Source organism: Numida meleagris, chromosome 3 (assembly GCF_002078875.1).
Source record: "Numida meleagris isolate 19003 breed g44 Domestic line chromosome 3, NumMel1.0, whole genome shotgun sequence".
In the NCBI taxonomy this organism is placed as follows: domain Eukaryota; kingdom Metazoa; phylum Chordata; class Aves; order Galliformes; family Numididae; genus Numida; species Numida meleagris.
The window spans coordinates 102,860,353-102,876,223 of record NC_034411.1 but is presented as its reverse complement, the minus strand read 5'-3'; the positions used below and the strand labels follow the sequence as shown (position 1 = coordinate 102,876,223).

The 15,871-nt window shown below is 48.1% G+C and overlaps 2 protein-coding genes across 4 annotated transcripts in view; one reads left to right on the top strand and one right to left on the bottom strand.

Annotated features, from left to right (window-relative positions):
• Positions 1-5,167, top strand: part of LDAH (lipid droplet associated hydrolase) — a 121,975-nt gene extending 116,808 nt beyond the window's left edge. For 2 of the 3 annotated variants that reach the window (XM_021390745.1, XM_021390747.1), the window contains exon 7: positions 1,914-5,167. In XM_021390745.1, coding sequence (XP_021246420.1) covers positions 1,914-2,105 — 192 coding nt within the window. In that variant the 3' untranslated portion in view covers positions 2,106-5,167. The remainder of the gene's footprint in view (positions 1-1,913) is intronic. The other variant, XM_021390744.1, reaches the window with a different exon arrangement.
• On the bottom strand, positions 8,150-15,857 carry GDF7 (growth differentiation factor 7). The gene is made up of 2 exons (XM_021392271.1): positions 15,581-15,857; positions 8,150-14,047 (listed from the first exon to the last, which is right to left on the bottom strand). The coding sequence occupies exons 1-2, from the start codon at positions 15,672-15,674 to the stop codon at positions 13,128-13,130; spliced, it is 1,014 nt and encodes a 337-aa protein (XP_021247946.1). The 5' UTR covers positions 15,675-15,857; the 3' UTR covers positions 8,150-13,127.

The window sequence follows — 15,871 nt, the reverse complement described above, 5'->3', positions numbered from 1 at the left end:
AGTACTTTATCCACCTATGTAAGTGTAAATGACTTTTCATCTTTTTTTCTAAATAATCATGTGATGAGATTGTAGGACTACTCCATCAAAATGCCTAATGATTTCAAGGAGAACTCCATTAAACTGGAATTGCTCCATTGCTTTTCTTGTCAGTTTCGTATTCTTTATTTTTGTATCTGTTGGTAACGGAGTCCAGGGTTGAACATAACTTGGTCAGATGTTTGGCTTTTAGAAGACTTGAATGCAGCTGGCCATTTCACATTGGCTTTTTTGAAGAATTTTTGCCAATGTGACATCTTGTGATTTATGAATAGTCACCATTGAAGGCAAGATCAAAGGAAAATTTCTGCTAAAACAAATGACATACCTTGTTTTCAGCAATTACTTAGTGACAAAACCAGTGATGTTTGCTAACATGGGATGGTTTATGTTTTATGCACATATACTTGGAAGTATAACTTGGGTTAGTGTCTATGTAACTGAGATATTGTATTTTGGATACAGTCAATAGTAATATCTAAGATTTGGATACGCTTCAGTAAGAGAAAAGCAAGACAAAAACTTGTAACATTTTGTGAAATGCAGTCTGGGCTCTTGGCCCACCTCTACCCAAGTGGGCCGGTAGGGTGCATTTATTTTTATTTCAAATGGCTACAAAAATGATGGAACTGAAGATTTTTGTGATTAAAGGAAAATGTCTTGTCCTCTAATTTATGTTAGTGTTGCTCAATTATTCACTAAAGTACTGAAATGAAATATGAAACAAATGAGAGTAATGGGCCAAGCCAAGCTGTGTGTGTGATGTGTTGAGCAATCGACGTCCTTCTGGTACCTGCAGTCAAGCATTTTAGTATAAAGAATCCTCGTAATTAATCTTGTTCCTGTATGGGTTTCAATCAGTAGGATTTTACTCTCTCCTAGACAACCACTCTCCCTTGATTTACTTTATGGAAATTGAAAATATAGCATTAGCTTACAAAATTGAGGTGAAAATGGGAGAAAACTATGACTTGTTGTTAACTAAATGCATTAGAGTGAGTTCAAAACAAAATGGTCTTTGATAAAACTACAGTTCCACATTATTTCCTGAAAAAAAATGGCTCATAAATCTCAAGGAGCCTGCCTGTGCTTTTCATGTGCAGCATTTTAGAAAGATAAAATTCTCCAAGTAAAAAAGTTTTGCTTCTGAGAATGACCCAGATGATCTTCAGAGGTCCTTTCCAACCCAGACCCTTCTATGACTGTGATAGTTGCCATTATTCTGATGTGACTGAGTGATTCACCTCTAGTTTATGTCTAACACTGACACTAAGAAAATAGATGTTCCTCCACCTAATGCCCTAACCGGGCAGATGTTTTGAGACCACATCTGACATGCCAATAAGAACCAGCTACTCCAATGCAGAGGAACCTCTTGCTTTCACTTTGTTCAAACTCAGAAAAAAATAAATAAACATAGTGGTTAGACCACTTAGCTGGGATATGGCCTCAATTTTGTTATTTAATTAAGAAGTTAGAAGGCTATTATAGAAAAAATAGCTAATAGCTAGTGAAAATACAACTGAATATCTGCAGAGGGGTGAAGGTCACGAACAACAAGATGTTTTAGTCCATGGTAACAAATTTCTAAGGACAGCTGGACTTCTGTCGGCAGACCTCTGGTTCTGGAAGTAAGCACATGTCATGATCCATGGTTTTACAGATGAGGAAACTAAGTTAGAGTCCATTTAATCGACTCAGCTGTAATTGTAAACTTGGAAATAAGCAGGAGTTACCAATCTGCAATTTCTCACAGTATATGTTGAGTTGTGAAGCATCACTTCTTTCCAAATAATTCACTGCTCTTTGCTTGAATATTGGTTGCTTCGTCAGTAACTTTTTTAATTAATGGTTTGATATGCTTTGATTTCTAGCTGATTTTTTACTATGGAACTGGAGACAGCTGGTGTCCACAGAACTACTACGATGAGATCAAAATGGATTTTCCAGACGGGGACATTCGACTTTGTGAGAAAGGGCTCCGCCACGCGTTCGTGCTGGATGCCAGCAAGGAGATGGCTGCCATGATTACAGACTGGTTACAGGATGATCTGACCAAATTATAAACACTGATTCAGTGATTAACAAGAAAACGATGTAATTATTTTGTGAACGTGTAATTTTTTCGTGAGAGAGTCTGTCCTATTTTTTTTTCTGTTTATTACAGATTATGGCTTGTTTTCTACTGAGAAGTTTTAGAGAAAGTTAAAGAGAGACTGGCTGGTCCAAAATATAGTTTTATTGATTTAATGGTGATGTACTTTGATCCTGTGTCTTCAGGACTCTGAAGGACGTGGAAAAGTGTGGAAAATTCATTGTCTTCTAGCACTCTAGATAACACTGATACTAGCTAGATTCACTGACTAAAAGTGTAGCTGAGTTATTGCCACCTCAGCTACTTGCTGAAGAACCGTCAGGGCTGGATTTAGGGCAGCCCGGTTGGCCTGATATAGAAAGAAATAGCAGGCTACTCCATATGGATAAAAATGCCCCTGTGGCAGCTGATCCTGGTATGCTCTGAAAGGCCTGGCCCTCTCCACCCATTTCATCTCTGTGTATCCCTGGCACAGTAATGAGTGCATGAGGAATAGACAGCCAGAACAGCCCAGGGGCCCAGCGTTATCTCCTTCAGGTGGGATAGGGCTGCTGGGCATCAGAAGTCAGGCTGAGATCAGGCTTTTCATGAGGGAGATGTGAAGATGAGGTGAAGACAGGATCCTCCAAGTCTCATATGGGGTTCAGGGTGCTGCCAGAACTCCACAGTGTGTTAAACATAACGTAAGGTAAGTGTGGCTGCTCAGCTAGGGAATATATTTGGAGCCTTTGATTCATTTTCTGATTGTAGAGAAAGTAAAGGACCCTTGTCAGAAGTGCCAGTGTGTTACAAGGTTAAAGTCGATTCAGAATCCATACGTAACTACTTGTAAGTGCCCTAGCTCTCCAAGGTGTCATTCTCATAATGAAGCCCATGGGGACGGTGTTTGCTCAGCAACTTCGAAGAATTAAATCACTTTTGATGCATGCCTAAATTTCAGTTCTTTGATCTAAGGACTGAAGCATGAAATTTTCTGCCAAGCCACAGATTAGATAAGTGAGAAACTGGCTATTCTGCCATTGTTGCACCCATGGAAGCGCATGAAATGTTAGTATTTAGGACCAGGTCCCAGCTGTAGTACACTGATGACAAGTATACTGTTCCTCACATTTTTTCATCCCTCTCCTTTACAGATAGGAAAAAAGAATATGCAGAAACATCCTACGGGCTGTAATAATACAAGTTGTGATAATACAAGAGGTTAAAGCCTAAAGCCAGAAAGAAAAACAACGTAAGTAAGGGGAACAGAGCCAAGTGCAATCAGGAAAGGCTTTCTAGCTGTGAACCTGTTAAATCGTCTCCCTGTAGAGTCCCTGGAGACATATATAAAGAGATAGAAACACTACAGAACATATTCACAGGAAGTCCTGCCCTAGCAACCAAATGAATTTAGATGATGCATTAAGTATCTACCTTGCACAAGTAATTAGCAGTATTAATGTGGTACTACTGAGAACGGTGCTAGAGAGCATTCTCTGATGCTGTAGGACTGAATGATTAAGTCCTTGCTTGTCTTACACAATTATATACACACTTTCCACTTCTCTCTAGATCCCACTTCACCCTTTTACTGTTGTTTAGAGCAATTTGTAGAATTCAGTTTCTGGATATCGCGGACCAATTTTCAAACCTGCTGACAGCCAGTGGATTTAAGTGCCCTTTTTTGCAGTGCGAGCTGGTTTGCCTTTGGAGACTAGCCAGCAGCTTTTCAGATTACACTGCCACATAACGAAACAGATAGTGATGTTTGGGGCAGAAATGCTGAGAGCCCTGTCGGGTGCGTTCAAAGTGAAGAGTCTGCGCCCGTGCAAATGATTCGGGTTAGTGGGGAGCCCTGGGACATTCCTTCTTTCCACAGGGCCATAGTCAGCGATGATCGAGGCAATTCCCGTGCTCACTTCGGAAATCCACAGTTCTGTGTGTCTTTGTGTGTCTGTGTCTGTTCATGCAGCCCCCAGATGTTAGCATGCAGTCCTGTTGGGCACCCTTCTTAATGGCAGATGCAAGGTGCATCACTTGGCCCACGTGCTCCCTGTGGCAGAGTGAGGACGTGTGTTCACATCTAGGTGTGTACGTGTACATCTGTCTATACATATTTATACACACATAACGCATGCGCGTATGTTTGCAACATAAAGAATACAGTTAATTTGGTTGTTTTGGTTTACACATCGATACTGTTGGAGAAAACTTCTGTTCTTTCAAGTATTGGAATTGGGAATTGAGCAAGGAATCAGTCTGTAAAAATTCAGCTGTTGTAGTGGATCTTCTGAGGACAGAAAAAATCTTGCATTAACCAAAGATGACAAGCAGCTATTACAGCCTGGGAACCGAAGTACCTATCAAAGGCAGTTGTTTACAGTGCATTATTCGTATACTTTGTATGAGCAATTAATTTAGCAATACTTGTACTTGTGTATTCCTTTTATACAAATGCTAATCTGTTATAAATCCTACTGACTGCGTTAAGACCTAAACTGAGATGAGACCTGGTCAGCGATGACCAGATCTACTGCAGGATAATGCCTTACAATTTTCTTAAATGAATTTTCTCTAAGACGATTGCAACCATAGTGATCCAATTGCGTCCTTCCTCCTTGAAGCTGTTACCGTAAGGCCAAGAAAATTTGCTACTCTGTTCATCGCAAAAAAGCATGGGTCTGATTGTCACAGCTGTATTTCCTAAGAGCAGCAGATCTCACACGATGGGAATCCAGTGGTGTTTGCCATGACCCGAGGCAAAGAGTGTCAGAAGCGCTTGTGGTCCGAATGTGCCAGCTCACCATAAAAACACAGTGTAATCTGCCTATCTTAGACTATTTTAGAATTACTGGGAAACCTATCACAAATGCATTGACCGTATGCAGTAGCATCTGATCTGTGTCGTTCACACTTTTGTGCTTTGTCACCATGTGAGTAAACCTGCTAGCTGCAATGACTTGGACTCATGCTCGTGTTTTGCTAGATCAATACCTTTTATGATAAGTACACAAATCCAGTAACAAAAATAAAGACATTTGTTGTAAAATGTAATTCAAGTCTTTAATAACTTGGTTAGTCATTTATCACCCTCATTACTTCACACGTGCAAAATTGACAAAAATACTTGCCAAAACCCAAATTTCACATGCAGTTTAGAAATCTAAACTCACAAGATGTCAGTGGGTGGTAGGCACTTGACACACTGAAGCATTTTTATCCATAGCCACTCCAAAACAATCAGTGTTTCCTCTTGCTCCCTCCATTCAGTGTTTGCTGCTCTGAGCTATAATGCATGCGGACTGGGAAGGGCTGTCCCTTTAGGAGGGTGAGTGCTTTCCCAGTGTTTACGGTGAAGAATTTGGAGCTGGACTCCAAGCTAAACATCAGTTCCTTGCCTCACAGGAGGCAGATTGCATACATGAGCCACAGCGATCATCTCTTTTCTGCAGTTCAGATCATTTTTGTATTGGTTTTACAGACAATGCGTTTGTATGTGCACCCACTCCCCAGCCCCCCGACCCTGTACTTGGTCTAGCTAATGGCCAGACCCATGTTACTCCATGTCACAGGTCACACGCAGACTCCCAACCTCAGTACGTTGCTGAGGCTCATCGCTTCCAGGTAAACATTCTCTTCTCTGGCACTTCTACAAAATAAAAATCTTGAGAGCATTTAGAAGTGATCAGGAGCCATATACAAACAGCAGAGATTTCTGAAACAGCTGAGAGGGTTTATTGCAAGCAAAAGATAATAACAGAAATACAATCCAGCTGCCAGGAGCAATCATTGCTCAGTAGCATCGCACAGAAGTTACAAAACAACACGCATGCTCAGATGGCGTAGGCAAGGGGACATCTCATTGGAGACTGTTTTCAAGTCCTTAAGCTGATAGTAAATGGGCTCGGTTTTTCCATTCCACTTATTGCAGGAACATGCAGTTGTGTTGTGGTTTCTTAGCAGTTTGCAGTAGCTAATGAAATGCAGAATGTTGTCTAAGGCATCTGACTCATCCTGCAGTGCAGTGTTTGCCAGTCAGACATTGGTGGAGATTTTTGGCCATCCCATTTGAAGCGACTGACAATGGAAGATGCAGCAGGGGATTGCCCCTCACTTCCCCCTGTTGATGAATACTTGGTCAAACTCGCTTTAACACAATCCCTCCCCAGCTCCAAAATACTGTGTTTCATTTATTAAGAGAAATCATGGAATGGCGGAGGTTGGAGGAGACCTGAAAGCCCACCCAATTCCAGCCCCCTGCCATGGGCAGGCTGCTGCCCACCAGCTCAGGCTGCCCAGGGCCCCATCCAACCTGGCCTTGAGCACCTCCAGGGATGGGACATCCACAGCTTCTCTGGGCAGCCTGTTCCACCACCTCACCAACCTCCGAGTAAATCCTTCTGTATGAAGACCAGATGGCTTGGAATCGGGAAAAACATTGACAGAATATGTTTTGAAGTGTTAAGACCATCTGCTCTTGTCATAGAGGTGCACTGGAAATAATTACGTGAGGGTGCAAAAAGGTGACTTGTGCCTGCTGTGTCACCCCATGTACCCCTGGGAGCACTGCTCTCCAGCTGAGCTGTCTGTCTGTGAAGAAGGGAAAGCCTAGAAAATGCCACTACTGTAGTAACTGACTCCAAGGTCCTTCAGGCAAACCTCCATTGTCAGTTCTCCACATATTTCCCCCTGGTTTTGGAAAGAAGTTGCTCTGTTTTGACTGAAACCTATACCTGGTGCTATGAAGACTTCTTCCATGCTTCCAAATGTGCCTTACTCCACGTCTACATCCATTGTGTGCGGTTTGTATTGGAGGCACTCATAACCATAACCATCATAACCAATCATAATCATTGATGGTTGGACTGGATGATTTTGTAGGTCTTTTCCAACCTAGCTAATTCTATGATTCTATGATTCTATAACCCTAGCGCATTTATTCGCCGTCCCCAGGTCACTTTGGCGATGTCCATTGCAGGAGCCACACTAAAGCAGCTCAGCTGGAAACTCCTGCCATCACAGCCAGAAGGTCCTCGTGAATGAAAGCAGAAGAGAAAAAGGGCGTACAGCTATTTGTAGCCCTCCTTCAATGTGCTTCACATAAAGACAGCCTGATCTTACAGATTCCCTGTGTCCTGGATGTCCTGTAACTTTTTTTGAAGTCCACTGAAGAATGCAAAAGGTTTTCATGTCCCACCGTGCTTTATTAAGCTTTAAAATAAAATTTTGCATATATATATTTAATTGAAAGAGTGAAAAAAAAAGAAGGAGGGTGAGAGAAAGACAAACAAACAAAAATAACTAAAAGCAGTGTAATAAAAATAATACTGTTGTAATATACAGTCTAATCTCCAGAGTAGTAGGACACGTACCACATGAACCAGGGATATCTAACTGGAATTAGAATCTTTTTTCTACATTTTTCCCAGTACTTTTTCATTCCTCAGATTTTTAAGTGCAACATTTCTTCCTTGTTTCCAACGGGGATGTTTTCACCAGGTGCAAGTAGACTGGGCACATCCCTCCCCCTAGGAAGGCCTTTGCCTTGGGCTCCCTCTGCACCTGTGTGAGCAGAGACCCAGGCTCAAGTCAAACCCATCCAAAGGGCTTTGGTCACAAGCACGATATGGGCAGGGGAGATTCTTCCAGCTGTCATATCTACCCCTTCAATTTAGTGTTCCTTAGCCCCTACAGTTTCCTGCTCAAGTTAATGGAGAGCACCCTGCTTGGCTGGATGGAGTTGGGTACCTCCTAGTCAAGGCAGGACAAGTGTTTTCAAAAACACAGGGAAGAAAAAGGATGTACCTTCCGATGTGAAAAGCACTGCAAACATTCTATGTTCTCCCATTTTTTTTCCTCTGTAAAATACCTGAGCTTGCCAAGGAAAGCACTGTAAAATGAATGGCTTTTTCACTGTTTGCCCTCGTACCTTCGGTAGCCCAGGAAGTCAGTATGAGTTCCGAAAGGTAATTTAAAATGAGCCATCTGGTTTTGGCACACAGGCACAAGTCTCAGGAAGAAAAACTATTGCCAAGATCTATTTATCAATAAAATATTTAATAAACTTATCTGTACAAAATATTAAAAAGGTTATTGAAGAGTATACAAGAATACTTATTTAACAAATATATACTGCTATATAATATATTCAAGAAAATATAGATTGCTGTTTACAGTTCATTTACAATCCAATATGTACAATCTATTTAAACTTTAGAATACATACAAACAATGCATTTACACCATCACTTACAGAGCTATCTATCTTCAGAGATATTTCACACACTCAGACCTGACAAAGCTGAACGAATACATGGAAAGGTTAGAGGCACACGTAGGGGTACAAGTATTGCTTCAAAAAAGTTAACTACTAGAGATACGGCTATTGGAAACTTGAGTCCTTTTTCATTTATTGATATTTTCCTTTCTGACCAAAGAAAATAAGACATAAATAAAACCATGACTGACCAGCAGAGAGGCTCATTTTGTCAAAAAAAAAAAAAGAGCTCCAAATATTCTTGATTTGACTTTGGAAAAAAAGAACGGGCAAGGATAGGACACGTGGTAGATTGGCAGACTGGATAAACAAGGACTGACATTGCCCCAGGCTGCAGCTAAGCTGGGGAGCACCACAGAGCAGCTCTTCCATGCACAGAAAGGCCTTCGGAGTCAGCCCCCCAAACCACAGGGCCAAGAGCTTGATTTACAAAGGTACGGCTCTTCAGATGCTCAGATCTTTCTTTCGTGCACTATTTAATCCTACAGGTTAATCTGCTCACAGCACATGGGGTGAATAAAACCAGCATGATCACCTCTCCCTGTCCGAGGAAGGTGCCCCACTCTCAGTTGATCACAGCCAACAGGACCATGCCGCTTCTGCACCTCCTGAGTGACCAGAGCCTGGTGCCATTCCTTCTCCTGCCCCATGGAAGTTCTGTAACACCTCACTGCTGCCAGCCCAGGCAGCGTGAGCCCTCAGTCCCAAGCTGGGGCTCTTGGTCTTTTCCTCATGTTCCCCTCCTCTCTTCACAGGGACATGGTTAGTGGGCAATATTGGTGGTAGGTGAACGGTCGGATTAGATGATCTTAGAGGTCTTCTCCAACCTTAGCGATTCTGTGATTCTTCAAGGCAGGGCTGAAGGAGCATAAAAGCTTCTCCATGGAAGAACACCATGGAGAACACTGCCATCTCTCCCCATGGCCAAGACCAAAGCCAATTCCACAGCACTCAGAGTGGCCAGGCCCAAACCAGCCCCACGTTCCCATTATTTCTCTGCTAATGAAGACATCAGTGGAGCTTCATAACACACCAAAGCAAAGAGAAGACCCAAACACTTCCACTTCCTATTGGGAAAGCACTTCAATGCGTGACCAAGACCTCTCCCACCTAGAGCCCAGCCAGACCCGTGGCCTGGGGAGTCCATCTCTGCAACTCATGCTGGTAGGCCTCAGCCTTCAGGAACAGGCTGCCCAGAGAAGTTGTGGATGTTCTCTGGAGGCATTCAAGGCCAGGCTAGACAGGGCCCTGGGCAGCCTGATATGGTGGGGCACAACCAGCCCATGTTAGGGGGTTGGTACTGGATGGGCTTTAAGGTGTCCTCCAACTTAAGCCGTTCTACGATATAATATGATTCCCTTCCTCACTTGCTCTCCATTCCCCAACTGCCACAAATCCCAATGCTCCTCATCCTGAAAAGCCAAAATAAATAACACGTACCAAAACTGAAAAGTGATCTCACAAATGTAAGAATTAACTCCAGAGTGGAGATGACAATAATCTGCTGAAAAAGCACTGAAGAATGGCTGGGATTCATTTGGTGTCATTTCTGGGAATGGATCAAGCTTTGCTTTAAAGGAGTACAATACCAACATACTTGAAAATGCTCTGCTGCCCACCCTGGTCATAGAATCATAGAATTGTTTGAGTTGGAAGGGACCCTCAAAGGCCATCTAGTCCAACTCCCCTGCAATGAACAGGGACACCTACAGCAAGATCAGTACTCAGAGCCCCATCCAGCTTGACCTTGAATGTCTCCAGGGATGGGGCACCCACCATCTCTCTGGGCAACCTCAGTCAAAAGCTGAACATGGGTACATCACCCTGCCTGTGCCTTCCCCCAGGTTTCTTCCAACACAGAAAATTCAGGAGGACTGCTCTAATAGCGGTACCAGCAGAAGGGAGAGGAGTGGCACAACCTACATGTCCTGAGGTGCCAGGCTGTAAAGCATCCTCAGAGAGGAAGGATGGGCTCTTTGGTCAGTCCTCCTCCTCCACCAGCAGGAGTTCCAGATTTTGGTCGTTTCTTGAACGTCCAGGACAACTACTGATACAGTATGAATTTCAGAGAGCGCCGTGCATTCTCGTGTATGCAGCAAGGCATTAAAGGAATAAAGAGCTCTAGAAGACTGACTGCAGCTGGTTTTGTCACAGAGGACGTAAACCAGTTTATGGCAAAATTCAGCGTGCTGAGTGCACCAGCCTGGTCCAGCACAACTCTCCTACTGACCAGAGACCCATTGAAGGACAGGAGGGGCAGAGAGCTCCCCGTGCCGGCAGTTCCAGGGGAGCTGGCAAGGTGACCACCGCTAAACACACACTTCAGGGTTTGTGGGAGAGGGCCCTGAAGCTGCCAGCAGCAGAAGTGGCTGCTTGCTTTGCAAAGGGAGTGTGACCAATAAATCACTGCCGGACTTCCCCGCTCTCCCCAGCAGCGAGAGCCACGCGAGCAAGATGTGAGCTAAAAGCCATATGGTGCAAACACACACAGAAGCGGCTGGCGCTCAGCTCTGAGCAGAAGGCAGCTTGGGGTTGCCAGACTTTTCCTCACGGGTGTGCCAAGCATCAGCAAACAGCCCAGGAGGACATCGCCGCTCCATCTGCCCCTGCTTTGGGACCCCAATGGGCAGCGGTCTCCAGGACGCAGTGAGGCGGTGCCGTAAGCACAGGCTCTGCTTTTACGCACAGGTTCCATGCCGCGTGCTTGGCCCGACCACGCACCCTGAGTCCCAGCTCAGCGCTGTCAAAGCCTTTTTGGGTTCGAGCAGCTCTCCCTGCCCCTAAGCCATTGCTGCCCCGTGCAGGAGGGGATGGAGGAGCACCACGCGCAGGTACGCAGCCCTTTCCAGATGCTTGCTATTTCTAGCTTTGCTGTAATTACATCCTGCAGATAAAAATGGTGCTGAAGGTCAGACAGATCCTCCAGGAGAATATACTCTGCATGGAAACTGCTTCGTTTTTCTTTTTTTTTTTTTTTTCCCTCTCTCTTTTTTTCCTGGAAAGGCTGTATAAATACTGCAGATTGGGAACCTGTAATTATCCATTCAAATCATTCCGAGTCCACTGAATCCACCTTTGTCCGCTTTCAGCCTCTCGTCTCCTATTTATACTGCTCAGAAATCAGCTCAGGAGAGAGGAGATGGATCAGGAATACCACTTCACGGGATGGCTTCCATGCCTTTAGAGGGTCCTGGGCAGTCAAACCCCCAGAGAGCACCCCCTGGCAGGAGCCAACCTCACCTATCCTAGAATCATAGAATGGCATAGGTTGGAGGGGGCCTTAAGATTTCCAACCCCCTGTCATGGACAGGGCTGCCACCCACATCAGGCTGCCCAAAGTAGAGCTCTCTGCCAAAAAACAGAAGTGCCCAGTGGGGAGAGAGGCAATTAATTCCCACATGGGCAAATGCACAGACAGCACCACTGCCAGCAGCAGCCTCTGTGCTCTCCCCAGACCTCCCTGTTTTCCCTTACTGTGATCCAGGCTGTGAATCCACAGTGACCGAGCCAGAACCTCACTCCCCGGGGCATCAGTGCGGACATGGTCCCATGTCCTGCAGGAAGGGGCCTGGGGCCACCTGTGGGGCTGCCAGGAGCTGTACGTATATAGAAATACTGAACTGCCCACAAACCTCTGCAGCAAATATTTGGAGGAAAGGAGTAAAAAAAAAAATGAAAACATTAAAAAAAACCAACACATTTCAGCAGTGAGGAAAGCTATCTATCTGGAGACCATCAGTGTTTGAAGTGTTTGGAAGCTTGGTGGGCTCGGGAACGCCGCTGTGCCAGCATCTCCCTGGCTCTGATATCTGTGCTGATGGCATGGGACGAGAGCTGACAAATGATGTTGGATGAGGTTTGTTGGAGCCCTGGGTGTGAGGATGGGGAGAGGTTGGGATTATCCCAGGGGTACCTCTCCGCTGTGATACGCAGGGTGGGAGCCCTGCTGATGTCATATTGCCCCAGCGGGGACTCCTTGGGTGAGAGCTGGATGCTGGAGAACGAGGAGCTTGATAGAAAAAAATAAATGTTTTCCAGCAGGAATTGATCTCCCCAAAAGCAAACCCCTGTAGCTGGTAAGCACTGACATTTATAAGGCAACAGTCTGGACACCAACAAAAACCAAAGCATCAAAACCAAAGTAATCCCATCCCTGACCTAAGCAGAGCCACGAAGCTGCAGCTTGGTACCGAAAGCCACCTAACAGCATCCCACAGTTGATGCCAGGCTTCTCAGGGTTCAAGGGACAATTTAAGCCCATTTCCTAACATCTTGCAGCCCTCTCAGCTCTGCTCTTTGCAAGTTAAATGTCTCTGCCCGGAGGATGCGGGCTCCCTTAGGGCAGGCAGGGAGGGACGGAGCTGCTGCCAAAGGGAGGTGGAGCAGAGCCTGGCCTTTTTATAGCAGTTATTTGGAAAAATAAGAACCCAAGCAAAGCAGCTCTTCCCTGGGGAGCTCGGGACTCTGCTTCTCCCCAGATGCTCTGAAGAGGTGTCCTTACATGCAGAAAGGAAAGCTCCCACCGCCCCAACCTGAGGGCGATGCAGAAAGCCCCAAACCTTTGAGAAAGGGGCAGAGAGGGTGTCCCCATCCCTGCAGGGCAGCGCCTAGGGGCAGGGGGCTCTTGGAAAGGCACACACCAAAATGTGTATGTATATATATATATATTATATATATATATTTATATATATAAAATGAGGTGTGGTGGGGCGGGGAGGGGAAGAGCTGCAGAAATTGCTACCTGCAGCCGCACGTCTCCACCACCATGTCCTCATACTGTTTGTACACCACGTTGTTCCCGGAGTCTATGTAGAGGATGCTGATGGGGCTGAGCTTGGAGGGCACACAGCAGCTGGGGGGAGTGGACTCCGGGTCCATGGAGTTCATCAGGGTCTGGATGATGGCGTGGTTGGTGGGTTCCAGGTGGGAGCGCAGGGGGAAGTCGCAGACCCCCTCGCAGTGGTACGCCTCGTAATCCAGCGGGGCGATGATCCAGTCGTCCCAGCCCAGCTCCTTGAAGTTGACGTGCAGGGGCTTCCTGCTGCAGCGCGTCTTCGCCTTCTTCCCTTGGCCTCTGCCCCCGGAGCGGGCGGCGATGGTGGTCCTCCTCTTCCTCCGCTTGGGGTACGCCTCCTGGCCGGGATCAGGGGGCTCCAACAAGGGGGGGCTGCCCAGCACCTTCATCCTCTCCCGGATCTCCTTGAAGAGGTTCTCCTTCCTCTGGGTACGGGAGAAGGCCACGAGCAGCGCTCGCTCGTGGGGCTGCGGATGGGGTTTGCCAAATCCCAGCTGCCGGGGGGGCAGGAGGCGGCCCGAGCGATCCGACACCACCCTCAGCACGAAGCACAGCAGCTTGCCCGGGGGGGGCCTCTCCCTGCGGTCCCTCAGGGCTTCCCAGACGTCAAACACCTCCCATCTGGAGCCCGCATCCAGAACATCGGCCGCTCTTGAGGCCAGCAGCCGGGGCTCCTCGCCGGCCCGGCCCGAGCAGGTGGAGAGGAGCAGGTGGTGGAAGTTGCCTTCGGGGGACAGGGCCAGGCTGCGGTTTGCAGGGAGGGAGCGCAGGACCCGCAGCTCTGCGCCCGTCACCTCCTCCGCCTCAGGCAGGCTGGAGATGTCGAAGAGGTAGCGCTGCTCGGGGGCGGACGGGGAGGCATCTGGGAGGGAGAAAAGGAAAGAAATGCAAAAAGAAGAAAAAATATATATAAAAAGAACACCGAAAAAAAAAAAAGAGGAGGAGGAAAAAGGAAAAAAAAAAAAAAAAAAAAGAAGAAAAAAGGGGAAAAAAAGAGAGGGAAAAAAATTTACAAAAAAAGGAAAGAAAGGGAGAAAAAAAGTGAAGGTACGATATCAAAACCCAGGCAGCCGAAGCCAAGCGCTCGTCATTGAGGTGCGCGGGACGGGCAGTGAATGGGAGCAGCGGGCGGAGGGCTGAGCATCCCGGCGGGACGGACGCAGCCCCGTGCCCCAGCGGCGTCACCGGGAGCAGGGATGGAAAATGAACGGGGAGGGGACGGCAGGGAGGGAGGGATGGCTCCGAGCAAGAGCCCTCCCGCTCCCCGCGTCCCCCCAGCAAAGAAAAGGGGAAAATTCCGTCGTTCCCTGCAGGCACGGGGCGCTGCCTCGGGGTGTCTGACACGAGCACTTCCCAGACTCTGAATGTGTCCCCGTTTTTCACAGAAACAGCAAATACCCGGAGTTGGAAGAGACTCGTACAATCCTTGAGCCCAGCGGGGTGCACACAAAGCCCTAACGCGGACTTGTGCTGTTTCTGGCACCGTTTATATACTAGATGTTAATTTAAAAACAAACAAATAAATAAGAAGAGGCGCTGGAGGGAGAGAGGGAGAGAGAGATGAGCGAGGTCTGGGGTTCGCTCTTTTCCCCTCTCTAACAAAAAACCGGACCGTGGCACGCTGCAAACACCGCAGCCGCGCCCGAGCCCCGCGCTCTCCCCGACCCGCAGCCGCGCTCCGGCTGGGAAACAGCGTTCTCCGCATTCTTTATTATCATATTATTTTATTTTAAAGCAAACCTGCAATTCCCGCCGGACCGGATAAGGGGATCCCTTTGCAGAGCTCCCCCCCGCCCCTCGCCCCGCAGCTTCTCCCCCCGCCCCGTCCCGGCTGCTCCCCCGCAGAACCCCAGTGCCGCCGCCGGGCAGAGCCCAGGGGCTGCGGGGATCCGGGCACAGGGGGAGCAGGGGGCTGCCCTTCCCTTCGGCAACTCGTTGTATTCCATCGGGAGAAGAGGCAGGGTCTGATTTAATAAATTTTTTCGCCCCCGAAAACTTTTGTCGGGAGGAGACAACGCGCGTATGCGCGCATGGGAAAAAAAAAGCGGTAGGTCGGTGAGTCTGTTCGACTCTTACCATCGGATCAGCGGGTACGAAGGGGGCAAAGGGGCACAGCCCCAGCGCGGGGCACCGCAGCCCCAGTGCCGTCCGCGACCCCGGCGGTGCGCGCATCCCTACGGGCACCGCCACGAGTGGGAGAGGATCGGAGCTCTGCCCTGCGCCCGTTTCCATCCGCAGCTCCAGCACTACCCATACCCGCGCCTTATAGCCACGCACTGTCCCGTGGGGCTCACGCAGAGCCCCGTCCCCTGCGCAGCCCCGTCCCGACCGACGCTCATCTCCATCTCCATCCCCGACGTGCGGTCCCCCTCCCGCCGCCCGGCCCCGCACTCACCGCCCCGCAGCCGCTCCACGAAGCCGGTGACGGTGCCGACGGGGCGGGCGGCGGTGTCGCGTCGGGCGGCCAGGCGCTGGTAGAGGGCCACCATGTAGCGGTGCGGTACCACCGTGCCGTTGCGGAGCGCCCCGTCCCTCCGCGGCGGGGAGGAGAAGGGGGAGGCGGCGGCGGCGGCGGCGGCGGCGGCGGAGGAGGAGGAGGAGGAGGAGGCGGAGGAGGAGGAAGGCGCGGCTGCCGGGGGTCGCTGGGGAGCGGCGGCGGCCTGCGGCCCGGGGCGGAGGCGGCAGG